Below are 27,929 nucleotides of genomic sequence, written 5' to 3' on the forward strand. Positions count from 1 at the left end.
TATGAGCTGTAGCTCGCTGGCTAGCACTGGCTAGCATCCCGTTGGAAACACAAAGTCTATAGGTCATATTACGGACTGCCACGGCTCCAGCTTTGCTTTCAGTGTTTGTAGAGAGCAAAAAGCATTTCACCCTCGAGAACCACACGAAGTGACTTTCAATCGAAGTGAAAATGGTAAGAGGAAGGCGACTTCAGTGTACGGGCAGTGTAACGTCAGCTAGCACCACCGGTGGTGATGTTAACTCTTATTGTTATGGTTAGAAGAGCTAGATGGCTAGCTGTCTGTCAGAATAGACTCTCATGTCGTACTTTGTTTTTCCCCTTAATTAATTCAACCCCAGGTTTGTCTTTGCTGCAGTTTGCGACTAAGCTCGTTCTTTAGCTGTTGGGTTGAGTAGGGTAGGATACTCTGGAGCCAGGCCAGGGGAACTGATTTAGTTAGGAACTGCCCAGAGTCAGGGACAGTTGTTGTGATGAGTAACTGTAAGGTTTTCAGAGCTGCAAGAAAAGCCACATCAATGACAAACGTTCAAAGGGCTGGTGCACTTGCAACAGGAACCACACAGAAACCTGTGGTCTCCTCGGAGTAACCAAAATGATTGGACTACTGTTGGAACCATGCTGGCTTCCCCGTGCCATGTCTGATGGACAAACGGTCTGTTTTACTGCCAGTAAAAGTTTGTCAAATAGCGCTGTTAGTGGGCTGTAGTGTAGCCAAATGAAACCGCCAGGAGATATGCGAGTCCAGCACGTCTACCACATGATGCCAAAAACTGTGGATCTTGTTCTGGACGCATTACAGCAATGTGACAGTTGTCAAGCTTGGGCTTCTGAAGAATGTATAGTCTCCATGTTAAACACACAGATAACATATTACATATCCTTCCCTGTTGTGATTTCCTAACATCTCATACCACAGTCACATGTTGTGCACTAAGCTTCTTCCTGGATATTTAATAACTTTATTTTCTCATTTTGTAGATGTAGCAGTATGGAAGTACTATCAGGAACCTCTTTCAGGTGTTACTGCATAAGGAAGTGGTGCTGTCTGAGGCGACACAGCAGGGAGCCTTAAACTCTGAGCACTGGGTGAAGAAACTGAACTGCACCCAAGAAGAGAAACTGAAAGAAGAATATGTTTGCTAAACTGAAAAAGAAGATTGCAGAGGAGGCCGCCACAGCACCTCGGAGTGGTGTTCGCATACCCCGTACCATCAGCAAGGAATCCATCACCTCAGTGGGAGCAGACTCCGGGGATGACTTTGTAAGTTCTTTAGAATTTTGACAGTTTGGTTACTAACATAGACCAAGTTTATTAATAGAAAAAAGGAGGAGTAGACTTCAGACTTGTCCTTGTTCTTTTTGCTTTAACATGACAGAAAACATTCATCTCTGGGTGGTCACTCAGTAACAGTTTGCAATATGTTTTCCTATATTACTTTAACATGTTCACAGGTCCTTGGAGTGCTGCTTTGCTTATTTTTTAGTTTCATATTGTATTTCACGTATTTATTGTTCCTGTTTTTGCATTCTGCAGTTGTGGATCTACTAGTGGGATTGCGTATGCGTGTAAATTGTCAGTGTCAAAGCTCATATATGAAGGCCTTACTGTGCTTCTCTGGCAGCTCCTGTTGATGCTAAACACTGTGGCCCTGGTAAATTAGTTATCCTCTGGCTGTCAGCAGAGCCATTCCTGGGTAGCAGCCCTTAGTTTTGATGGACATCGATCAATCAATCAATCAGACCTTTATTTGTCACATGCAAGTTGCCCTGCAGTGAAATGGGACATCACATGGGGAGACAGGTCGGGGATTGGTAGTATTACACTACAATGGGAAAGTCCAAGAGTGAAAAATATAGACCTCTACTCATGCTGGGCTCCTGGGAGGACAGCATGAGAACAGAAAACAAAAAAAACTCCTCTGCACAGAAAGCACATAGATGTCCACAGCACAACATTATGGAGCACGTGACAAGCAACTGGATTGGGTAGGGGGTGAGGAGTAAGCAAACACAGCAGCCATCCTGCCCTGCAGCTATTTTTCCAGCGCTGGGCCCAAACCCGCCGTGTGTGTGTGTGTGTGTGTGTGTGTGTGTGTGTGTGTGTGTCCAGAGTTCAGCTGAGACCGTGTCCTTCGCCCTGCCAAGCTAAGTAAACAGTCTTCCAGCATGCCTATAGTAAAGGTGATGGTAGAGTGGAGATTGGCTCTTTTGTACTGATTGTGTGTCTTCATGATCATATTTGAGTCCAGTCTTAAGATCAACACATTTATTGCAATGCTGTGTATATTATGTTATTGTACTTGACTGTTTTCCTTATTTAAGAACAATTTTCCAATTGCTTCCATTATAGTTTGTTAATCAGATCCATCTCAGTGTTAGTAGCTCTAATAAGTAGCTCTCGAGAGAGGAAGCCAGACTCCTGAGGCTCCGTTACAGCTGACTAAATAATTTAGTGAAGTTGCTTAGTCGTGTTACAGCCGGCTGATATGTTACTTTGTGTTTTTGATTTGTAGTATAACAAACATAGTAGCATAGCTGCACACCCTGGCCAGCTTGTCTGCACAACTCTTACTGCTGGCACATGTATTTTTCTGTCATCCAATTTATTTTGTTGGAGCTTTCTTGCAGCTGACGAGCATTTGTCATGTGACCCAGCAGAACATCTTTCCATGATTTAAAACACTGGTTCTCAGATGGCATGCTGAGTCAAGTCCAGCCACCGCCATATTTTATGACAATACATCATTACTACAATCTACAACTACACAAAAGGTAGGATAAACTGTGCTGTCGGGAGTTGGCTAATGCTATCTTGGTGCCACAGGCTAAAGAGGGACTTGGAAACCAATCAGACCTTCTGTTAGAAATCTAGCCTACTTTGAAAGGCACTGGGCCCGACCTATAGACGTCAAGACTCGAGGAGTCTGCGATGGTCTGACCATTGTGGCAAAGTCTATGTTAATAAAACACTGAATTGATGGCAAAACAGTAAAATAAAACTAGAAACACAATAGGGCTGCCACGATTTGTCGACTAGTCACGATTACGTCGACTATCAAAATCGTCGACGACTGATTTAATAGTCGACGTGTCATTTGAAGCTTTGTAAGATCACAAAAGACGCAGGAATAAGTGGCAGGATTTAAGAGTGTAATAACGGACTGAAACAGAAGATGGCAGCATTGCATGTACAAGGATGTCAGCTAGCGTTAAACCCCGAAGAAGAAGAAGAAGCAGCTGTGTCCCAGAATTCATAGCGCGGCCCAGCGCAGTTTCCAACAATGGCAGCAGCTAGTTAGTTTTAATGTTACTCTTATTATTCTTTCTGGGTCACAAAATAAACGTTTAACATATTTTCAGGCGAGAATGTAGCTGTGTAAACCTCAAATATCTGCTCAGTTTATCAGGACACCACATATTTTCAAAAGCGCTCCGACGTTTTCGGAGACATCTGTTACCCACTGGCTCCTTAGCGAGCCGGGGGCTAGGCTCACTAGCGCGGTGAGAACACCGGACTCCCCGCAAATCGTTTTCAAACCCACCGCCTTCTGTCACTACTCAGGTTAAACATGATATATGAGTCACTTAGATAACTTAAAATGTTATTGTTTGGCTTTTTTTTTTTTTAGTATTTTATTTGTTCCTGAGTAAATCGGTTTGGCTGAGATTAAAGTTATAGTTTTTACACAGCTGAATAAATGTCAAGCAGACAGCTGATTATCAGAGGTGTGAGATGCTCAGAATATACTCCAGTGTCCTGTTATATTTTAGATAGCAAGGAGTTCATTAAACTTCACCGAAACAATCTGCAAATTTCATTAAAATTTAATAAACTATCATCTGGTCTTTTATTTTTAGTTAGCACAGACCTTAAACACTTAAAGCTGTAAGCTAATGATAGTTATATGAGCAGATGCTGCTGGTGCAATAAGCTGTAGTTTTACGTCCAATGGATGATGATCTGATTAGTCGACTAATCGCAAAAATAATCGGTGACTAGTCGACTATCAGAATAATCGTTTGTGGCAGCCCTAAAACACAATAACGGCAACACTCTCCAATAACAGTGTAGATGTCCTGGTACACTGAGATGCTAGAAAGGCTGTCAGTGTTGTCTTTGTTTGAAAATACAGTTACAAGAAGAATTGATGACATGTCAGATAGCATAGAGGCCTTTTCGTGCGGACATGGATGCAGGTGTGCTTTGGTATATTTTGGACAAAATCTCAAATGACTGCATCATCCCTGCAGTAGAGCTCCAGAGGCTTGGAGAGTTTATGTCAGGACACACTCCAGAGCATATGCAGAGCTTTGCAGACTGTCATCTACATGTTGTAGCTGTTAACTGACACCAGCGGGCCGTGTCAAAAATATGTGGACTGTCCTGCACGCTAATCTTGTTTGTTTGTCTTCTTTGTAGTGATGTAAAAACAGAGTATGAAACCATTAAAGTCGTGCCATGCTTCTCAGGGTGTTTGTCACCTTTGGTGCTTTATCCTTTTTCTCTCCCTCATGGTGAGCCCACGTTTCAGCCAGTTAGCATTTGTTCAGTACCTGTTGTAGTCAGATACTACACACAGACTTCCAGTGTGATGGCACCGGCTTTGCTGCTGCTTCAAAGTACATGTCCTCTTCCACTTGCCTGTGGTGTATCATGTAATGTTTCTAGATATAACTACTATGTAGTTATATCTGTTTTAAGCCTCGAGTTTCAAATCCTGCATAGTGCTTACATTCTATTAAGTTAGACAACTGACCATGTTTTAAACTTAATGAAGACTAAGCAGTCCATATCTGTCCCACTGTGAGATTTGTGTTGAAGGTCATGGAAACTCGCTGCTCTTTGTTAAAACTTCTATCAGGATTGTTGGTGTTACTTTTAACTTTGGATACTGATGCTAACAATCTGGTTTGTTCTCGCCTCTATCATTTAAGAAATATTACCAAGTTATGCTTGGCAATATTGGTGTCACACTCTGACCTTGTCATTCATGCTTTTACTTTATTTTGTCCAGATAATTATTAGTTAGCTGTCTCAGCAAAACCTCCTGGGAACCTCTTTTACTGGATGTTCAGAGCGTTACTGTGAGACTTCTGACAAAGTTGTCCAATTCCACTGCTGGGTTACTTATACTGGTTCCCTGTTAACTTTAAGATTCTGGTTTTGACTTCTAGAGCTCTGCATGGACACACCAGTGTGCATAAGAAAACCCTCACATCCATACGTCTCCGGCAGGTCACTGAGGTCATGTGATCAGAACCAGTTGACCGTCCATCACACTAGGCTGGGACCTAAAGGAGACGGAGCTTTTGCAACAGGGTCCAGGCCTCTGCACACTCTCCCTCTGAGCCTGGCATCTGTAGACTCGCTGATCACATTAAAGGAACAGCTAAAACTCATCTTTTTAAACTTGTATTTGTGTAACTTTTTGTTTTTATGTTCTAACATTATTTTGTTGTGAAGCACCTGATGAATGGACCAATGGATTGACCAGTTCCACTTCTATAAACGTCTGTATGTCTGATTTTTTATTTTTATTTTTTATTTATTTTCAGGCATCTGATGGCAGCAGCTCCAGGGATGACCTTCCTGCCCAGCTCCTCAGAAGAAATGATCAGATCCGGAGGCTGGAGGCCAAGCTGTCAGGTATGATGTACAACAGTAGTGTAAGCAGCTGAAGTGATGCAGTTTTTAGGAGCAATCTGAGTTCAATTTAAATGCAAGTGCACCCTGTCTTAACTGATAATAATTATAATAATCTGAGAACATCTAAAGGATTTTAGTTTTATCTCACACAAGTTAAAGATGCATATGTTAAATATAGAATTATAATGAGTAGAGGTAATTTGAGGATTAGCTGCATGAGACTGAGGCCTTTCAGCCAGGAGAAACCATGGAAACCAACAAGAAAATCATATATACAAACATGCATTTAGACTTTTTATGGTCTTGGTAATAGAGTGTGAATGCTTCATGTTTATGAGCCCCACAGCACGACTGTTACTGCACAGTGTCAAAGCTGGGCAGCATGAATACTGGAGTTATTGTGAGCGTGTAAAGTATATGGCTAAGGCAAAAGTCTGTGCTTAATCCCATTTCAATCAAATGGCAAACAGGTTTGAGTAGCAGGTGGGCGGGGCTGAAACAGATTTTTCAAAGCTGTTTGGCTCTCAGGGATTACGTGCACATGCATTGACCTTAATATGTGACACATATGACAGAAGATGAGGAAGAGCCTAATAGGCCAGTTTAAAGCAGGGCAGCTGATTTCTCTGCTCTCCATGCTGCAGTGCACAGACTGATGGCCATGAAGTGATTGTGTTAATGTCTCAGTGTGAATATTATTTTTAGTATTTAACTGTGTGTGGCTTGTTTTTCTGTTGTAAATAAATATTGAACTACTTTTTTTTCTGTGAAGGTTCTCAGTCATCCAGGTCATCGTAGTCAAAGGAGCTTGCAAAGAAAAGCGTCTGGACTTCTTTAAGTTGCTTGAAGACGTTTCACCTCTCATCCGAGAAGCTTCTTCAGTTCTAAGGTCAAATGGTGGAGAGTCCCAGATATAAACCTAGTGGGAGTTTCCCCCCACAGAGGGACAAAAGGACCCCCTGATGATCCTCTAATCACATGAGCCAAGGTGTGAAACTGGGTGTGGGTCCCAATCAGCCAGAGTTTCGGGTGTGTTCATTGTGAAACCTGGCCCCACCTTATCATGCGAATTCCTGAGGTCAGATGGCCCAGGATGTGAGTGGGCGTTAAGGCGTCTGGGGAGGATCTCAAAACTGGATTATAGATGGCAGAGAGTTGGTGTCGTAAACCCCGCCTCTGTTCAAAGATGGTCGCTCACAGTGGACATAGATGCTTCTTTCACTCCTCTTTCAAACCATCTGTCCTCTCTGTCCAAAATGTGAACATTGGCATCCTCGAACGAGTGACCTTTGACCTTTAGATGCAGATGGAGTGCTGAGTCTTGTCCTGTGGAGGTGGCTCTTCTGTGTTGTGCCATGCGCTTGTGAAGTGGCTGTTTGGTCTCTCCAATGTAGAGGTCTGAGCATTCCTCGCTGCACTGTACAGCAAACACCACATTGTTAAGTCTGTGTTTTGGCGTTTTGTCTTTCGGGTGAACCAGTTTGTGTCTGAGTGTGTTGCTGGGTCTGAAATGCACCGGGATGTCATGCTTGGAGAAAACTCTCCTGAGTTTTTCTGATACACCGGCTACATAGGGGATGACAATGTTGTTGCGTCTGTCCTCCTCGCTGGTGTCTGATCTTCTTTTCTGTGCCTCTTTGCTGACTTTAAGAACGCCCATTTAGGATAGCCGCAGGTTTTGAGTGCTTCCTTTACATGTGTGTGTTCCTTCTTTTTTCCTTCAGGCTTAGAGGGAACATGTTCTGCCCGGTGGTGTAGGGTCCTAATTACTCCAAGTTTGTGTTCCAAAGGGTGATGGGAGTCAAAGAGGAGGTACTGGTCCGTGTGTGTGGGCTTCCGGTAAACTTCGATGTTGAGGTTGCCGTTCTCTTCAATGTGCACAGCGCAGTCCAGGAAAGGCAAACAGTTGTCCTTTGTGTCTTCCCTGGTGAACTTGATGTTTTTATCCCCAGCGTTAATGTGCGCAGTGAAGGATTCCACTTCTTGTGTCTTGATTTTGACCCAGATGTCGTCTACATACAGTGGGGCAAAAAAGTATTTAGTCAGCCACCGATTGTGCAAGTTCCCCCACCTAAAATGATGACAGAGGTCAGTAATTTGCACCAGAGGTACACTTCAACTGTGAGAGACAGAATGTGGAAAAAAAAATCCATGAATCCACATGCTAGGATTTGTAAAGAATTTATTGGTAAATCAGGGTGGAAAATAAGTATTTGGTCAATAACAAAAATACAACTCAATACTTTGTAACATAACCTTTGTTGGCAATAACAGAGGTCAAACGTTTACTATAGGTCTTTACCAGGTTTGCACACACAGTAGCTGGTATTTTGGCCCATTCCTCCATGCAGATCTTCTCGAGAGCAGTGATGTTTTGGGGCTGTCGCCGAGCAACACGGACTTTCAACTCCCGCCACAGATTTTCTATGGGGTTGAGGTCTGGAGACTGGCTAGGCCACTCCAGGACTTTCAAATGCTTCTTACGGAGCCACTCCTTTGTTGCCCGGGCGGTGTGTTTTGGATCATTGTCATGTTGGAAGACCCAGCCTCGTTTCATCTTCAAAGTTCTCACTGATGGAAGGAGGTTTTGGCTCAAAATCTCACGATACATGGCCCCATTCATTCTGTCCTTAACACGGATCAGTCGTCCTGTCCCCTTGGCAGAAAAACAGCCCCATAGCATGATGTTTCCACCCCCATGCTTCACAGTAGGTATGGTGTTCTTGGGATGCAACTCAGTATTCTTCTTCCTCCAAACACGACGAGTTGAGTTTATACCAAAAAGTTCTACTTTGGTTTCATCTGACCACATGACATTCTCCCAATCCTCTGCTGTATCATCCATGTGCTCTCTGGCAAACTTCAGACGGGCCTGGACATGCACTGGCTTCAGCAGCGGAACACGTCTGGCACTGCGGGATTTGATTCCCTGCCGTTGTAGTGTGTTACTGATGGTGACCTTTGTTACTTTGGTCCCAGCTCTCTGCAGGTCATTCACCAGGTCCCCCCGTGTGGTTCTGGGATCTTTGCTCACCGTTCTCATGATCATTTTGACCCCACGGGATGAGATCTTGCGTGGAGCCCCAGATCGAGGGAGATTATCAGTGGTCTTGTATGTCTTCCATTTTCTGATGATTGCTCCCACAGTTGATTTTTTCACACCAAGCTGCTTGCCTATTGTAGATTCACTCTTCCCAGTCTGGTGCAGGTCTACAATACTTTTCCTGGTGTCCTTCGAAAGCTCTTTGGTCTTGGCCATGGCGGAGTTTGGAGTCTGACTGTTTGAGGCTGTGGACAGGTGTCTTTTATACAGATGATGAGTTCAAACAGGTGCCATTCATACAGGTAACGAGTGGGGGACAGAAAAGCTTCTTACAGAAGACGTTACAGGTCTGTGAGAGCCAGAGATTTTCCTTGTTTGAGGTGACCAAATACTTATTTTCCACCCTGATTTACGAATAAATTCTTTACAAATCCTACCATGTGGATTCATGGATTTTTTTTTTCCACATTCTGTCTCTCACAGTTGAAGTGTACCTCTGGTGCAAATTACTGACCTCTGTCATCATTTTAGGTGGGGGAACTTGCACAATCGGTGGCTGACTAAATACTTTTTTGCCCCACTGTATCTGTACCAGTGGCTGGGTACTCTTCCTTTGAAAGAGCCAAGAGCCTTCCTTTCCACTTCCTCCATGTAAAGGTTGGCTACAATAGTTGACACGGGGAAGCCCATGGCACAGCCGTGTTTTTGTCTGTAGAAGCCTTCGTTGTATTTGAAGTATGTGGTGGTGAGGCAGAGGTCTAACAGTGTGCAGGTCTGATCGGGTGTGAAGTTGGTCCTGTCCTCCAAGGAGCTGTCTTCTTGTAGTCATTTTCTGACAGTCTCCACGGCCTCCGTGGTGGGTATGCAGGTGAAGAGAGAGACTACATCAAAGGACACCATGGTTTCATCTGGATCCAGGGGAAGTTTCTGGACCTTGTCGGTGGAGTTCTTGATGTGGTGTGGGGTGTTCCCCACGAGAGGAGCAAGGATGGTAGCAAGGTGTTTAGCAATGTTATAAGTGGCTGAGTTTATGCTATTGACTATGGGTCTGAGTGGGACAGCTTCCTTGTGGATCTTAGGAAGTCCATAGATGCAGGGTATGGCATCCCCTGGGTAAAGGCGGTGATATGTAAGGCGGTCAATGATTTTGTCCTTTTCAAAGTCTTGAAGGCAAGCTATAACTTTCTTTTTGTAGCTGCTTGTGGGGTTTCGCTTCAAATCTTCGTAGGTATTGTTGTCACTGAGGAGAGTAGTGATCTTTGTGTGGTAATCTGTAGTGTTTAGGACCACGGTGCATCCTCCCTTATCAGCTGGTAAAACAGTGATGTTGTGGTCTTTGCTCAGGGAAGCGACGGCCTTCTTGTATTGTGAGGTTGGACGGAGGGACTTTGGCACTGGAGAGGGTGGCATCATGATTTGCTCTGCTTCTGTGATAATTTATTAATCCGTATGGCGGTTTCTGTGGCTGTGATGAGGTCCACTATGGGCAGCTGTTGTGGAGAAATGGCAAAATTGAGTCCTTTGGCTAATACTCTCTTTTCAGGTTCAGTGAGATTCCTGTCTGAAAAGTTCTTTACCCATTTCTCCTGACTGTCTTCAGGTGTGTTTTCTTCTCTGAGTTGTGTAGGTTCAGACTGAGGAGTGTGTGTTTTTGAAAGCAAGGTGTGGAATTTCCTGCGTTGTCTTTCTTTTCCTTTAGAGTGTTGGGCCCGCTGAGCCTTGTCCACAAACTTGTAAACCTCTTCTAAGATTGGAGAGGGTAGAAGGGTTTCCAGTTCCTGCAGGGTCTGGCTGTTCTTGCTCTGGAGGGCATCTATAGTGAAATGGACCTGTCTTATCCTTTCACTTAGAAGCTGATTTTGTGCTCTCTGTAGAATCAAGTCTGCTCTGTATCCCCTGACAGTGGATCCAAGGCGCAGGCTCTTAGGAACAACTCTGCTTTGTCTGCATCTTAGGTTGAAACGGAGATGGTTCCTATAATCCGCTAGTTTCCTTGATTCCCTTTCATACTCCCGCACCAGTTGAAGGGTGTCCCTCCCAAAATGTACGGCCTTAACGCCCACTCACATCCTGGGCCATCTGACCTCAGGAAATCGCATGATAAGGTGGGGCCAGGTTTCACAATGAGCTCACCTGAAGCTCTGGCTGATTGGGACCCACACCCAGTTTCACACCTTGGCTCATGTGATTAGAGGATCATCAGGGGGTCCTTTTGTCCCTCTGTGGGGGGAAACTCCCACTAGGTTTAAATCTGGGACTCTCCACCATTTGACCTTAGAACTGAAGAAGCTTCTCGGATGAGAGGTGAAACGTCTTCAAGCAACCTAAAGAAGTCCAGACGCTTTTCTTTGCAAGCTCCTTTGACTACTTCTTTTTTTCTTCTCAGAATAATGGCACATTTTTCCTTTAGTAGCTTTAATGACTTTCAATCCCTAGAAAAAGGTTAAAGGTGGCAGATTCTCACGCAGCCTTTAAACCATTATGGTTTTCTCAGATAAGCAAATCATCAGTATTTTTACCTTCCATTATTTCTCAACCATGTTCTCCCTTTTGTTTTCCCCCACTCCTTCTGTTCACCTTCTCTCCTGCTTCTCTCTTAACTGTCATCTGCCTCTTTCTCCTTGTTTGTGTGTGTATTGTTGGTACCCCACCCCATCACCCTACTTCCCAACACTAGACTACGCTGAGCAGCTGCGAATTATGCAGAAGACCAAGGAGAAGCTTGAAATTGCATTAGAAAGGCATCAGGATTGTACGTACCTCTACTCTCCTCCCAATTAGCTTCCTTTCTGTTTCCTGTCTGTCAGCTGTACTAAACATTACCTAGAGCTGGGCGATAGAACGATAACGATATGTATCGCGATATAACTTTTACTCGATAGAGAAATTAAGCTATCGCGATAGACCTCGCCGCTCTTGTCCTCTAAAAAAAAAAAAAAAAAAAAGGTCAGCCGATCCAAATTCAGTAGCGCAGAGCTGAACCAATCACAGCCGCAGCGTCACGTCGCGTGACTTGCTACGTACAGCACAAGTGCCAAGCCGCACGTGTGTTTGTTTGGGAAGCAGCCAGCGGGTAATGGAGCCAGCGCATAATGGAGGAAATGAGTGTGCCGACTAGAAAAATCAACCGAGCGTGACCGAAGAGAAAACAGATGATGGTTCCAACGCCGGAGAGATTGTCGAACGGAAGAGCCATAGAAGCTCCGTAGTGTGAAGGTATTTCGGCTATTTCAAGTCTGACTAAAAACAGAGTAGCGTGCACTGTAAATTGTGCCGAAAGCAAGTCTGGAAATACAAACTGGTGCATGCGTCACACTGTGCGCCACGTTATTGTTTCGGTGAAATGAATTTCTACAATACTGTTAATTCTACTCTCTGCAGTGTTTAAATGCTTACATATACACACAGTTACTGTCCCTCCACACATACGACTCGGTTCTGCTTCTATGCCGCAGCTTTGTTTACTTTTTCCCACCGAGGCTTCTAGACTTCTGATTGGCCAACATTTCTGCACGGTTAGGAATCTAGCGCCACCTGCTGCTTTGGCATGTTCATAGCAGTGTTTTCCTTCATTTCTGCCTTTATGTGTGGACGGGATTATTTTTTAAAACGGAAACGGAAAATCTCCATTTTCAAAAATACCCGTGTACGTGTGGACGTAGCCTCAGTCTCTGACTGGAAGCGCTAATTCGTCATTCGGCTTTTGTCAGACTAAAGTAACTGTTAAAACTGTTTGAAAAGCTAAGCTATACAACAAGGAGAGATTGAGAATTTCCTTTTAGTTCTCAGTTTATTTGATACTGACAAAAGTTAGTCAGTTTTGTCTGTTCTTCTGTAAAACAAACTAAGATTTATTTTTAGAATTAATATTTTGTTTCTAAGTGGAATTGACAATTTAGTCTGTTTCATTTGTTCTATTTTGAAACTTAAACGCTTTAGCGGCTGCCTTTTGTGTAGTTTGCAATATTTGCCTTTATTTATCTGAAAAAGTCTCATGTTCCTTAAGTACATCTACCCTGTTGAACTTATTATGGGAAATAAATATTTAAATAAAAACAAGCTGCTGATTATTTCACATTTTACTTGTGAGCAACGGCACATTTAAATCTTACAAATATAGTTATTTGGCTTATATCGTGATAGATATCGTTATCGCCTGAAATGAAAAAAACATATCGTGATATGAAAAAATCTCATATCGCCCAGCTCTAACATTACCTGACACATTATCGCTCACAGAGATGGTTCAGGGTTCCAGATGCTAATATCTTCAGAGGGTTGCTGTGGAAGTGCTTTTTCTTTTCTTTTAATCCAAAGTAGGATTGGGCTTTTTTTCAAACCACTGGTATGCAGTGTTCAGAGCACTGATTCCAGAGCCATGCTTTGTCTGTCACTTTGCTCTCAGTTTGTTCGCTTTTGCTAAGTGGTTTCTCAAACCATTCTCATTCTGGTCTATTAAACCTGGTACAGCCACCTATATATTTATATACTCATTTGTTGGGCTGTGTCTCTCACATTGTTTTAAGTTACTGTATTCACTGTGATGAACTAAATATCAAAACCCTACCACAATGCACGGTTTGAACAACAAGACCAACTTGCTTGTGACTCATTAAGTGTAGCAATAGAATTTTTCCACTTTGTTTAGAGAGGAAGATTTGGGAACCTGGTCTGTGTGTAGCTGCTGCGTGTGGCAGATGCTGATGCAAACAAAGTTTTTATACCTGCTGTAATACAAGCAAAGCTAAATATATTGGAGTATGCAAATGTTATATGTTCACACTAAAAGCCTCGAGCATTAAACACACTGGCTGAACCTCCTTTTTTAAGTTTAGTAACAGGTGATTTGCAAAATCTTTAAATGTTAAACTTGACTTTTTGGCCATCTGTTTTAGCAAACTGACTCAGTTAATCTGAAACACTTCAGTTTGTCCCGTCTCTACCTTTGAATACACTCCAACCTCAGCATCTTGGATTGCAGCTGCTGATTTTATTCCTTGTTCTGCTCTGCAGCCTTCATGAGGGTCGTGCAGATTCAGGTAAAGCGACCCTCGTGCTCACAGCAGAGCTCAAGACTAGAACAGAATCCACTGACCCCAGCTGCTATCAAGGGTGGTAGATTTGGAGAATCCTCTGACATGATATTGAGGACAACCACAACAGCAACATGGCCACCAACCAGTTGGTAGGAAAACACGAGATGCAAAGCAATGGAGCTGGCTTGCAGCAACTAACCATTCAAATTAAAAGCAAAGTGAATGGATAAAATAAAATACATTTAATATATACTACTATAATATTGACTAATTTGCCTAAACGTTAGGTAAACATCTTTTTTGAAAACAAGGATATCTGTCCCTCACAAAAATAATGGACTAGTTCAGGGAGATAAGTGATGTAAACCTTCTGACAGTAGCACCAGGGGTCGTGTGGCAAATGAGGAACTGTTAGATGAGAGCTTATTGGAACATCCAGTCAACAACATCCTTAATGAGTGAATCTTGGAAGAGTTAAACATTTCATCTTTAGCACTGAAACTATCAGCTATTCTCTCAAAGTTCTCCCTGAAACCTCTCGATTTAAAGCCCCACTGTGGCCTCTCTGCCGTCCCTCCCTGCTTGCTGCATAGTTTTCCTTCATAGTAAGATGGACTTGCTGCTCTAAGATTATTTGTCTTGTGTTGTAGTAATGTGAGTTGAACTCTGCAGTTTCTGGGGGTTCTAAGCTTTTAGTCTAGATGACGTCATTTCTTCAGGGTGGCTTTGTTGTGTTAGGATCTTTACTACCTTTCTGTTTCTTCCACGTGTCGCACGTTGCTCGTCTCTGCCTGTTTTTGCTTCTGGGATGAAAACACTTGTTAAACTGACTCCAACTTTTCACAGCTACTAACGGCACCGCTCTCTGTGCTGTTTAACATTTCTGTTCTGCTTGGTACATACAAACCTTTCTGTGTCCTGTCTGTCTCTTTCTCCCTCTCTCACTGCTCAGCATCCATAAAGAAACTTCAGGAACAGAATGACTCTCATCAGGTCAGCAGAGCCAAAATGGCAGAGGGGATGGCTTTAGCGCTGGAGAAAAAAGATCAGGTAAAGATGCGTTCTGTCTCACTTATTATAGAGGTCTGATTTGTTCTGAACACTTGCTATCCTCCTCCTGCAGGAGTGGATGGAGAAAATGGCCAATTCAGACAAAGTAAGTTACATTTCTTTTAAAACATGTAGAACAAATATAATTCTTTAATTTGAAGATTGCAAAATCACCCCACAAAAATATAAAAGATGGACGTGGTCTGTAGGTTTAAAGGTTGGACCCAGTGCAGGATTACCTTAGCCTGCATTCTTTCTCGTGGCTTGACGGCGGTAACGTCTTCGCTCTAGTAGAGGGAAAAAGTCCAGTTGTAAAGCTCTATGGCAAACTGGACCTTGGCTTCTTGTCCGTTTGACCTCAGTAAACACTTCTCTGGTGGGTTTATGGGAGCAGTTGTTTCAGGTCAAGAATGATAAAGCCCAGCAGTTTGTTTGGGGGGGAGGAGCTGATATTTCTGTGCTGTTCACTGATTGGAATGAACGTTAAACTGGTCACAAAATAAGAAGAGTGAAAAATACATTACACCAGCAGTTGGGCAAATTATCATTCTTTAACACTCAGTTTCAGTCATTACATTCCTACTAGAATACCATTACTTTGTAATATGCTGAGTTATTGCTAACAATGTGCAGCGTTTGGTGTATATCCCATCACAAAGAAGATAAAGGAGAAATTTTCCTTGTGGGGGGAAAAGAAGCTGCATAGTAATACTAGAGACTCTTACAACTGGTTCTTTCATGGTATTTGTCTTGTGTTTCACTGTGGGGGACGCTGGCTGCGTGACCTCAACAAAATCTCAAATACCGTCATACCGGCTCCTTTACACTTGCTCAGTGACACTCGTGTCAGGAGTGGCCAGAGCAGTGTTATATAATAGTGTCATAGCCTCAGATGTTATTCAAACACCTCTTGGTGACTAGTATACTATTGGGCTAAAGACTCTGCCACTGCTTCTTTGTTCCCAGTATTTCAGTTGTAAATTGGCTCACCAGAGGTAGCAGTGCTGTCCTGTAGCTGATGCTAAGGTGCCACTGGCATTTCTATCAGGAAGAAATACATCTTTAAAAAAAAAGTACAATTACTTTTTACTCCAAGTTAACTGAAAAACACTAATATTCTTCTCAGTGCTTTAACCTGGTGGTTTAACTGTTTGTAACACTCAGCCTAAACGCTAATCATGGCTATAGCTTCTGTGTGCTAGAGCGTGGTCTTACAGGACTCTGTATGAGCATAACGTATTTGAATCATAGGCCATCCCATTTCAGTGCTTCATGGCCGTGATCCCATCATTTCTTCAGGTAGAAGAGAGTAAGGCATTCTACACCTTCCAGGTGTATTCGGCCACTATTACAGCCTGCCATGTTGGTTTTATGTTGCATACCTTGTGTCCAGTCCATGCATTGTAGGTTTACCTGGACAGGACTCGGGGTTTTAGACGAGGACCAGTTACCTGTGTCCTGGACTAAACCACACGAGGCCTGTGTCTAAACATCGTCTTTCCCTTGGATAGCAGGAGCAGCTGCTTTTACTAGCAGGTGTCTGGCAGCCTCATGGTTTCTCTTAAAGGGAGTTTCTGAGAGGTTTCTGCATAACTGTCTTACCCCACACATTTGCTAGGTTTTACCAGTTGGGTGTGTCTACAGCATCTACAGAGCAGGTGAAAGTCCCTCTAATGTTTGAATTACTGCAGCAGGAAATCTGCATTGTGACTTATGATGTAACCAGAAGTCACTCGTAACCCTACACCATATCCTCACATGTAACCTAAGAAATGAAACCACGACTGGATGGCTTGGAAGGTTACTACGCAGTGCAGGCTTCCTGCAGGAGCTTGTTGTGACTCTGTCTGCCAGTTATCGAGGTGGGCCCTGTCCTGACAGGAGTGTAGCCAGCCGGGGGGGGTAGTGTATTGGTATTTGAGCTCTTGGTGAGGCCATCAGTGAACCGGGGTCATATCCATAATCTTAAGATTCTGTACACCTGCATGAATCCAATAAATGGTGCATGTGAGAAACGATGTTTACCTCAAAGGTGTGTTTGTTTAGGAGAAGGCTGCCCTGTCAGCTCGGCTAGAGGAGATGATGGAACAAAGCTTAGCACTCTTTCAAAAAAGGGACGACCTGGATGAACTGGAGGGCTTTCAGCAGCAGGAGCTCGCTAAAGTTAAACACATGGTGCGTACATGTGGTGTGCCAGCTTCTTCCTGACATTTTGCGATTAAGGAAAAATGGCAGTCAGTTATGTAGTCGTACACTGATTGTACCTTAGTGCAGGACTGGCGAGTCTGTACATTGGTTTGAAAACACTTTACGATGTGGTATGATGGTTGGATTCTGTTTATCAGTTGCTGAGGAAGGAAGAACTGCTGAGCCAGCAAGAGCGGGAACTTCAGCATAAGGAGGCTGATATTCAGTCGGCAAAGCGAGGGCTGGCCGAGGCTCGGGGGAAGCTCCAGACTCTGGAACGGCAGCACGAGGAGAGCTGCAGACTCAACTCTGAGCTGGAGATAGAGCGGTATGGAAAATGCAACATTCGGTTTTTGTGGAGGGAGTCAGCATTTTCAACATTTAGTTGCTTGTTCTAGAAGTGAGCTTGGATTTGTTGTGGGACTGTGATTTATTTTGTGACATGACGCTGTAATTCAAAGAGCATTTATTGGCTCCATGTAGAGAAGAGCTGCTGCTGCTCAGAGAGGAGGCTGACAAGAAGGTCGGCGAGCTAGAGGGACGATGCCAGGAGCTGCAGTCAGTCATCCAGCAGGTCTCTGAAGACTTCCAGAAGGTCAGCACTGAGCACACTACCACTACCATCCTCTCCAAAACTGCTTATTCACTTGTTGTTGGTTGCCTTTGTTTTTCAGTCACAGAGTATGGTTTCCACGTTGGAGAAGTCCCTCCATGAATTACAGACAGAACATGATGCTCTGAAGCTGCAGCAGCAAAAGGTCAGAACGTGAGGGCAGTAAAGCTGTAACGCCCTGCAGCTAAACATCGACAGTCTGTGTCTAACTGGGCTTAAATAATGTGTTATCATTTTTCGAACCCTCTGCATTTTGGCTCATAGCTCATACTCGTTTTTTACGTCATCATTTTACAGTGGAAAAGCAAAAACAGGACTAGTTTTTATTTGCTAAAAATAATATAAACCTGGACTATCCATCTAAATAAACAGCAGCACAGCTGTTAGTGCGTCACTCCGCCAATCGGACATTTACAGTGAAGAAACCAGAAAAACCTTTTCTTCACTAAGAGTTTCAGCACAGTTTGTCAAAAGGTGCCAACGTCCATCTATGAGAGCGACCGGACTTCTTCAAGTTCCCTGAAGACGTTTCACCGCTCGTCTGAGAAGCTTCTGTAGTATCTATGAGATGCACAGTCTTCTGGTGCGATGAAAGAGTTTCAACCAGTATGTGTGGCATAAAGTAAACGCTCAGCACAACCTAGTAGTGGCAACATGATGCTGCGGGGTTGTGTACATGTGACACAAACTGGGACACCAGTTGGAGCGGAGGGAAACATGGATGCAACAACATCCTGCAGGAAAAGCTCTGCTCAGTGTTTAAGGCAATGACCTGAAGCACAATCAACTGCGTGACTCAGGGAAAATTCTGGAGCGGCTCAGTTGGAGTCCAAGAAGACTTCAGGCTATTCGTTCCTGCAAAAAATGCTTCGACAGACTTTTTTATTTTGAACTAAATTCACAAAACACCCAAAAACCTGTTATTGTTCCACGTTTACGTTGTTGTTGACGTGTAAACAAATTGAATCTTCTTTTATAATGGGTCACATTAGTTTGTTCCACTTGTTTCAGTCTTTTAAACCAAATGTTCTTTACCTGTCGTTGGCTTGTTGCTCCATCATCAGGCGGCTGTGACGGTGGAGGACAAGGAGCGCTTGTTGGTGGAGCTTCAGAAGAAGGTAACATCGTTGGAGAGACGACTGCAGGGGAACCTGAGCCAGGATGAGCACCTACAGGAGCTGCTGCAGGAGGTTAAGAACAAGTCTTGGGTCTACTTTATGACAGTAGCGCATGGCTGGCAGTTGACATGCTCACTGAGGTGTTGTTGTGTTTCATGGGCCCACAGATGTCTTTATAGTCAGGCTTCCTAATGAGAAAAAGAAATTAGAAGCACAAATATAAGTTTATTCATTTTTTTGTTGTCTTTCCAGAAGTCTAGTCTGGAGCAAAGTCTGGACGGGACGAGAGCAGAGCTGCTGGCTGTCCGAACAGACCACGCTGATGCCGTCAGCTCTCTGGAGGCTCAGGTAAAACAGCACATTCATACGCGATGGAGAACATTGTATGGGGCCAAATACACATACCCTGTGTAAATCAATGTAATGTAATAGTCTGATGTAGTCAGCAGTGTGTCACTTTAGAGGGGACATAAGATCGAAGTGGGCCTAACAGTGTAAGCTGTGTTTTTTAAAATGTTCAACTTCTTACTTTAGTTATGAAGTTGTTGTTTTCATTTCTGTTGCTTTCTGTGGCATTTTCCTCTTTTTAAAACAGCTGCATGTTTATTTACTCCTGTTTTCTGGTTTTCATTCCTCGCGTTACTTTGAACAAAAGAAGATATAAAAAAAAAAACTTAAGCGTTGTGTTTCTTGTGGCCTTAGGTGTCGAGGATGAGTGTCACCATTACTGAGCTGCAGACTCTTCTGCGACACAAAGACGACTCGTCCAGGGCCTACAGAGAGAGGACAGACACACAAGTAAGCGATGAGACAACAAACACCCGGCTCCGAGGAATAATACGTGATAAAAGGATTCTAACCTGAGATTGCAAAGTGAAATCGAAAAGACTTTACATGGTGACATTTGGTATGCTGAAGCCTCGATGAGTATTCATTCATATCATATTGATTGAATTGTGGTTTTCAGATTGCTCAGCTGGAGCAGCAGGTTGTAGAGAGCAGTGAGAGGCTGAGCAGTGCACAGCAGCAGATCGCAGAGAAGCAGCAGAACGTGGAGAAACTGGTGAGTGCCACTCCAAGCACAGTTTGAGCCTTTAGAAAGGAGCCTGATATTATTTACTGAAGGCTACAGAGTGCTCTTTCAAAGTCTGATCATGTTTGTGCTCAGTTTTTTGTTTCTTGGAGGGAAAACATGGACTTTCAGCATGATTGCAGTGAAGGTAAAGAGTGCATGTCCAAACATACTTTTGTCCGTGTGCTCAGGAGGGAGAGCGGAGTGCAGAGAAGGCCTTTCTGGACCAGCAGCTGTCTTTGTTAGAGCAGCAGAGTCGGGAGAAGATGAGCCGACTGGAGGACTGTGTCGCCTCTTTACAGAAGGACAAACAGACACTACAGACCCGGCTGGTATGTTTCCTCCTGGCATTTGTTTTTATTCTGTTTGATAAACCAGTGTCTGATCTGTACCTGCAGACCCCAGACTGAACATGATGTTTTTCATATGGAATTTCCAAAAGAGGGATTAATCTGTAATGAGGTTTCCAGCCGGCAGTCCAATAACTGACGACGTGGGATATACTCACTCAGGCGCAGACTTTGGATGGGCGGAGCAACGATAATCATTTGATTTGAGCGTTTAGAATTTATACGTTTTGTCTGGAGGGAATATTTTATTCTTTGTTTTAGTGTTGCTATAGCTACTTTCTGGATGAATCATTTATTGAGATGAAAGACTTGATTTTGAACTTACTTTTTGACGTTTTTAGAGTGGAGAAAAGAAGCCCGTTTCACTTTGTTTCCCTTCCCACCATTGTGTGACATTTTGAAATGCATCGCTGCGTTTGGGCGCACTCTGAGGAGGCTGCAGTTGAAACAGCTGTTTTTCTGTTGACTGCCTCTCTTAGATTCAACCAACATTATTAGCAAACTTATTCATGGGCAAATAAATAAATCACTCTCGTAAAAACGATATATTCGTCCAACCGCCAACCTTAATCAGTGCTTGTTCTGATGTGCACATGTGGCAGGCTGATCTGGACAAGCAGATGAATGAGGTGGACTCTGTTCTGAAGCAGCGGACAGAAGAACTGGAGCAGTGCAGGGTAAGAACCACAACACACTGCTGGGTTGTTTTATTCAAGAATATGAACATGTATTTGATTTAAACAGGGATAATTGGGGTGGTGGGGGAAATGAAAACTACTGGGACAAAGAGAAGCTGAACAACCACAGAAACGGTCCAGTCCAGAAAATGGAGCACAAGAGAAACAATCAGAAAATTCCAACACAGTAAAAAGTTGTTTTACAACAAACAGCTTATTTCTGTTGGTTCGAAACCTCCATATTCTTCATGATGGAGCCGTTCACATTATTTGTCATCTCCGCTGAATAAATGTGAGGGTTTTTTTACCCCTCAGCAGTAAGAGGCCGCCGTGCAGGCTCACAGGCTGCTGGCTGGTTTGGACACCTGAGCCTGTCGATCTACCAAAACTCTGAGCCTAGTCTGAATGTTCATCTGCTCACCCTGTTGCTGTTGTCGCTGTTACTCCGTGTATTACTCACTAATATTACCAGTGTTCACATTCTTCGGCACATTTGCCTCGTTAGTGCGTCTTGAGTCATAAGTTGTAATCATTTGTTTAATGGCGCAGGTTTTTCACTCCGTCAGACGAAAAATACAACTTTAAAGTTTATTTTATTGAATGATTTTTGAAGTGAGCAGAGGTTATTTGTAGCCCACATTTTTGGTCTGTCTGTGTTTCCCAGGTGGAGCTAAACAGCCGACAGACGCTGAGCACAGAAATCGCCAAAGCTCTGGAAGAAACCAGACGACAGAAGGAGGGCCTGCAAACACAGGTCAGTGGATAAACTCAAACACAAACCTCTGCTGAAATAATGTAGTAACTCTGTGTGCACATCACCTCACTGTTTGTGTGCGTGTTGTGCTTGATGTCAGGTTGCAGAGCTGAGTGCGGCTCTACAGAGCTCACAGCAGGAAGTGACCGCTGTCACTGAGAAGCTAGCACTCAGAGAGGAGGACATCAGATCCCTGCAGAATGGTACACGCGTGTGCACTAAAGATCTTTAAAGAGATGGCGCTTAATAAAGAGCTTTAGAACAATAAGAGTTTAAAGCTCTTTATGTCTCCAAAATATTGTGTTTGCGTTGCAGAGGTGCAGGGGCGACAGGCATCCCTGGTGGAGGTGCAGGAGGAGGCTGAGCGGCTGAGAGCCCAGCTGGAGCAGGTGGAGCTGGACAAAGACTCCCAGGTCACCAGCCTGAAGGAGGAGCTGCTCACACAGACTCAGCAGCTGGACAGCTGCCAGGCTCGGGTCAGCACCTGCACACGCTCAGACATCTTTGAACATACTTGTGCTGTATTTTATAATGTGATCGGTGTGCAGGTGACTTCCAGGCATTCACACTCATGAACTATTTTATCTTGATGGGGTTCCTTGTTAAACTGAGACGGACTGAGTACTTTAATCAGACTGAATTAACAGTGCATGCTTGGTGTGAACTGTCTAGATCTCCTACCTGGAAGTGGAGGTGGAAACCCTGACCGAGCAGCTCCACAGTCATAGTGTAGTCTGTGAGGAGGATCAGAACGGCAGCGTGACCGTGGATGACCTGGATCACATCCAGAAAGTCAACAGAGAGCTGGAGCAAGAGCTCAGCGACAAGAACAGGGTCAGAGGCTTTTTGGCAATTCACATTTGGTCCTCTAGCTATGAATGAAAAAAACTACATGCATGAAGGCAGGTAAACTCACCCCACACATAAAACTCTCTGATGATGTTTGCAGACCATAAAGCAGCTGCAGCAGAGACTGGCAGAACTGAAGAGGACTTTGCAGAAAGAACTGGTAAGACAATGAATGTTCAGTGCTGATCTTTCCTATTGTCATAAGATTGCCATTAATGTAAAGTCAGTTGTAGCCATAAAAAGTATGAAATATGTCTGGTGCTGAATGCCCAGAAGACAGTGGAGATTATTGTGGACTTCAGGAAGCACACAGCCCCATTCCCCCCCATCATCCTGACTGACACCCCCATCACCTCTGTGGACTCATTCCGCTTCCTGGGTACCACCATCACCCAGGACCTGAAGTGGGAGCCCACCATCACCTCCGTCATTAAGAAAGCCCAGCAGAGGATGTACTTCCTGAGGCAGCTGAAGAAATTCAACCTGCCAACACGGACGATGATGCAATTCTACACTGCAATCATCGAGTCCATCCTCACCTCCTCCATCACCGTGTGGTACGCTGGAGCCACTATCAGGGACAAACAGAGACTGCAGCGTGTTGTGCGCTCTGCTGAGAAGGTGATTGGCTGCAGACTCCCATCTCTGCAGGACCTGTACACCTCCAGGACACTGCGGCGTGCAGCTCGGATCTCAGCTGACCCTTCTCACCCTGGACACAGTCTGTTTGACCTGCTCCCCTCAGGCAGGAGGCTCCGGTCCATTCGCACCAGAACCTCTCGCCATAAGAACAGTTTCTTCCCCTCTGCTGTTGGACACATGAACAATAAACGTATGACTGTTCCCACCACTAACACATGACCCTACGCTGTGTCACTGCATCATTCCATGTTTGGCACTGATCACCACCTGCACTCATGTATATATCATGTATATATCTATCTACTTAGCACTTTTAATTCTTATTCTCATTTTTATTTTCATGTCTATTTAAGCTTAATTTATAACAGTATTTATAACAGTATGTTTGCACTGAAGCACCGCAGCAATTTCCTAATGTTGTAAACCTGCTCAACATTTGGCAATAAAACCCTTTCTGATTCTGATTCTGATTCTGAAGTGAAGTGTGGCATTAAAGCTTACTGTCCCACAGCAGCAGATCAGAATGAATTATAACATTTTATACATTTTCCAAATCACTGGAGTAAAACACGTACGGTCATGTGACATTGCTTCATTCAGAGCACACAGGCTGTGCACACAGGTCGTAGCCCAGCAGAGGATCGTGAAACATTCTGTAAACAAACGACGTCCAGATGATTTTTAATACAGAACTCTGAACATAACCTGCTCCAGCCTGTTTTAGGTTTCAGAGTAAAGAATGACTTCTCCAGAGCGCGTTAGCTTCACAGAACAAGTTATTACGGCAAATTAGAAAGGCGTGAACCCTGAAGGTGCTTGGATAAGCCAGAATCCTGTGTCATACAGGCCTCAGGTTCCAAAGAAACACAAACCTGTACTGTTGCTGTAACCTAAAACAATCAAGTTCTTTCTTAATCGTCAGATTTGTTATTGATTGGATTCTGCCTGCTTATCGGGTGTAAATGCAGAATGATTTGATTCTTTGAGTGCTTTTCTCTCTTCGTGCTCTGTAGAAATTAAAACCTGAGTCAGAAGCTGAAGGGAGGGAGAAGCTACCTGAAAGCAGAGCAGAAAAACCGGAGAGGGTTTGTCCTGACCCTGCACCTGCATCCACCCCGAGTCCCCCGACCTCCAACACCACAGTGACCAACACCTCGGACCTCAATGACTCAAGAGAAATTAATTTTGAGTATCTCAAGCACGTCGTCCTCAAGTTCATGTCATCCAGAGAGGCAGAGGTAACGTGTGACTCTGCAAGAGTCTGGTTTGTGTTGACTGCATGTCAGAGCCCAGCTGTGCTCCACACTCAGACTGAAGGTGCGCTGCTTGTTTTGCTCTGACAGGCATACCAGCTGATAAGAGCTGTATCTGTGCTGCTAAACTTCACTCGAGAAGAAGAGGACATGCTGAAGCAAACTCTGGAGTACAAGGTGGGTGGATTCTTTGCAAAAAGACATCTGTACAAATCTCTGTGGGAAAACCTTTCCGGACTCAGTCACTGGACTGAGGGACTGGAGACATGGCAGCTACCTCCATGTCCTCTATACAGTCTGTGGTAGTCACTGTGCTTTGCCTTTATAGAGCAGACCAACCTCCCGACACAGCCAAATGTCATCACGTGTATTATCATGTCTTCACCTTTGCTGCCTTATACTCGGTCTGTGCTAATGATTACTGTCCCGTTTGTGTTGTAGATGTCCTGGTTTGGATCGAAGCCTTCTCCAAAGGGAATCGTCCGCCCTTCTATCTCAGGATCAGCTCATTGGAGCTGATTTTACAGCAGAAAGAGCTGAAGTGATGGAGAGACTGAGAAAAAGACAGAGCACCTCCTTCCTGTCTAGCTCCCATCACTGAGCAGGACTCCAGCCTCCCAGTTTTTCCCTGGCTCTGTGGGAGGTACTGATGTGAGGACAGAGGAGGGGCTGCGCATCATCATTTAGGGACGAAGGCTTACTCATAATCAGTGGTGATTTTTAAAATGACGTTTTTGATTTTTCTTCAATCATATGACACTAATCTGATGGTTTTTTGTCAGCAAAAAGTGAGTTACTATGTGAGACATCACACAGGAGTAACGCTCTGTTGTTTTTGGGGTTAACTTGTTGTTTATCACTTCATTTTAAATCAGAGGGCTTATTTAATGAAAACGGGTCACTTTACTGACCCGTACAGTTGGCTTTAGTATCAATGAGTCTATTTAATGGTATATAAATGGTTCACACTGGTGTCAGAGGACCAGCTGTTCTCACATTGAAGAATGCTGCATTGGAAACTGAAAGTCTTCTGTGGGTCACACAAACCTTTGATTACATCTTTAATCAACACAGTGTCTTTCGCCCCCGAGCAGAGCAAACCTGGGACCAGGTGTTTGGGTTCAATGGATTCATTTTGCTTCTCCTGCTGTTGATCCTCCATTAATAGTTTTTCTTCCATTTCTCTGCCACTGATGAGGTTTTCGGTCAACTGAGTCACCCAGAGACCGAGAGGAATAAAACACAACCAGTTCAAAAATTGGTCAATATAGAAATCTCTCTAATTAATCAATACTTTTATTTTATTTAATTTTAATTTGATTTTAATAATTTGTTGTACATTTTAATGACAAACTTTAAAGGTGAATTAAATGACCTGTGGTCCACCTGCAGTACCTGCTTTGCTGTCTAGGCTGCAACTAACCACACTCTGGGACGCAACAATCAAAGAAATCAAGGCTGTGATTAATGTCCAATATGATCATCATAATCCAACATTTTCCTAATAGATGGCAATGCTGACCTTGCTCCAGCTTCCATGCATGTTGAACTGTAGTTGCTCTCTGTACTGTGGTGGATTAAAGATGTAAGATCACCCGTGTAATACCAATATGTGCCACAGTGTGGTGCAGTCACATTCTGATTCGCAGAGGCAGCCCGGGAAAGAAGACTGATGTGAAAGCTGTTTGATACTCTGAGTCTGATCTCCACGCGCTGTTTTTCTTTTTCTCTCTCCTTTAACACCAGTGTGAAAAATATAGGCTGTATATAAATTCAACTGAAATAATACAACTGTGGTCAAAGTTTTCATACATTCATCGTGTACATGAATGTGAAGTAATTTATGGTTTGTATTTCTTTGAACTAGTTTTTTTCCCAGGGTTGAATCATTGTAAACATTGAAACATCGTACATGTTGACAAGGATACAGTCAGGCTCACACACACACACACACCCTCCCTCCCTCCCTCTTGGTGATTGTTATTGACTAAAATTGTTAGTTTCTCTCTGTCAGCATAAAGTTTTTGTTTGACAGCACTCACTGCATCATCCATTACTAAGAACAGTGGGAAGTCCAAGGACCTCAGTGAAGGTCGCAGAAGGAGAACTGTGAATTTACACAAGTTGTGAATGTCCATTGGACCCATTCCTAAACAACTACACTTTTCAAGATCATCAGTTCAACTATTGTACATAAGTACAAGTTATTCCAGTGTCTCACCACCTCACCAGTGTCTGGAAGAAGAGTCGAGCTGTCATTCTGAAATGAGACACTGGTTAGGATGTTCAGGAGCAACCCAGAAACCACCAAGGGTCAGGTCTGCTATGAACTGCTAACAGCTGCTACTAACAGCATCCACAATGAAGTGAGTTTTACATCAACATGGACTGAGAGAGTGCTGACCGAGAAACAAGGCCCCGCTCCGAAATAGACGTCTGCAAACTTGACATGAAGCCAACTGCCCTTTGGAGACAATTCAAAATAAAAAATAATACCCAGTTCTTCTTGTTTTTTTTTTAAGTTGTTAAAGACACATACTGTATAACCAGTCCACCCTGGAAAAAGAACGGCTGAAAGAAATCACTGAAGTCCAAAATGCGAGTTTGTAAACTGACCACAGCTGTATATGATAAAAAAGGTGAATGCTCTGTAAATGATGAAGGAAAGGCTCTGCCTTCACCTGCCTTTGCTGATGTAAATCAAAGTACATTCCACTTGGCTGTTTATAAAGAGAAATCTGTACATACTGTATGCATTGAAAACTTTATAAATCAGTGAATGTCAACAGTGATCCGTTTATAATATTTATCGTTATCATAGACCTGAGCCCACACATGTTTCTGCCCCAGCTCGTCACACTGTCCATAACGGTGTCTTGTCCTGAGTGTCAGTCATGTGATTTGAAGTTTTATCTGTTTGTATATAGAGAAAGCAAGAGCACATCTTTGACTGCAGATTTGCCATCATGTTTATTATTACAGGTAGCAGACTGACGTGGTTATGGACACTCCGTCAGCTTTTATACTCTGAGAATCAAAGAAATGACGAATGCACTTTTGAACCTGGTTGATTCTGCTGTGTTAAACACTCAAAGAGCTTTTCTGCCTTTTGTTTTTAATGACTCAGTGATGTTTCTATGACTGTTTTATTCTGTGACTCTGGGAGGCACCACTGGTACAGAGTAGCTCAAAGTCATTCAGAAAGACGTGTTTGTTGTGCGTTGGTCTGGTTATTCACATCGGCTTTTCAACAGCTGTGAATGTCCACTTTATTTAGATCATAAAACACTCTTAATTATGTGTTGCAAACTGTGGCCACCAAGATATCACCCATTGGTTTATTATTATTATTATGAGGCCTCACCATTTTTTTTATAGACACATGAACACTAAACAAGTAAAACGATAATGAAATACAAAAACTTTCCTTACCAAAACTGAAGAAAAAGCTGATCTGTACCAGACCAGATAAAATCCAACAGATAATCCATTAAAATATCTCCAGTTCTGTGATCCTTGTAGTTCAGTTGGTAGAGTGCCACCAGCTACAGTTGTTAGCATGCTGCTAACTGTTATATCTGTATTCCAATAACCAGAAAACGAAAACTATGTGTTATGGGGGTGTTAATCCAAAGG

At 43.5% G+C, this 27,929-nt stretch overlaps 1 protein-coding gene across 1 annotated transcript; it reads left to right on the forward strand.

The window, feature by feature from the left end:
- On the forward strand, positions 1-27,095 carry golga1 (golgin A1). The gene is made up of 24 exons (XM_085367027.1): positions 1-173; positions 981-1,263; positions 5,559-5,649; positions 11,370-11,444; positions 14,681-14,778; positions 14,852-14,884; positions 16,825-16,953; positions 17,124-17,293; positions 17,449-17,560; positions 17,640-17,723; positions 18,643-18,768; positions 18,949-19,044; positions 19,399-19,494; positions 19,664-19,759; positions 19,960-20,100; positions 20,721-20,795; positions 21,460-21,549; positions 21,650-21,752; positions 21,865-22,025; positions 22,222-22,383; positions 22,499-22,558; positions 24,054-24,278; positions 24,384-24,470; positions 24,735-27,095. The coding sequence occupies exons 2-24, from the start codon at positions 1,135-1,137 to the stop codon at positions 24,810-24,812; spliced, it is 2,517 nt and encodes an 838-aa protein (XP_085223153.1). The 5' UTR covers positions 1-173; positions 981-1,134; the 3' UTR covers positions 24,813-27,095.
- Positions 27,096-27,929: the final 834 nt, after the last annotated feature.

Source organism: Diplotaxodon limnothrissa, linkage group LG12, assembly GCF_057381915.1.
Source record: "Diplotaxodon limnothrissa isolate DT_005_m linkage group LG12, D_limnothrissa_male_GT1.1, whole genome shotgun sequence".
Classification (NCBI taxonomy): Eukaryota; Metazoa; Chordata; class Actinopteri; order Cichliformes; family Cichlidae; genus Diplotaxodon; species Diplotaxodon limnothrissa.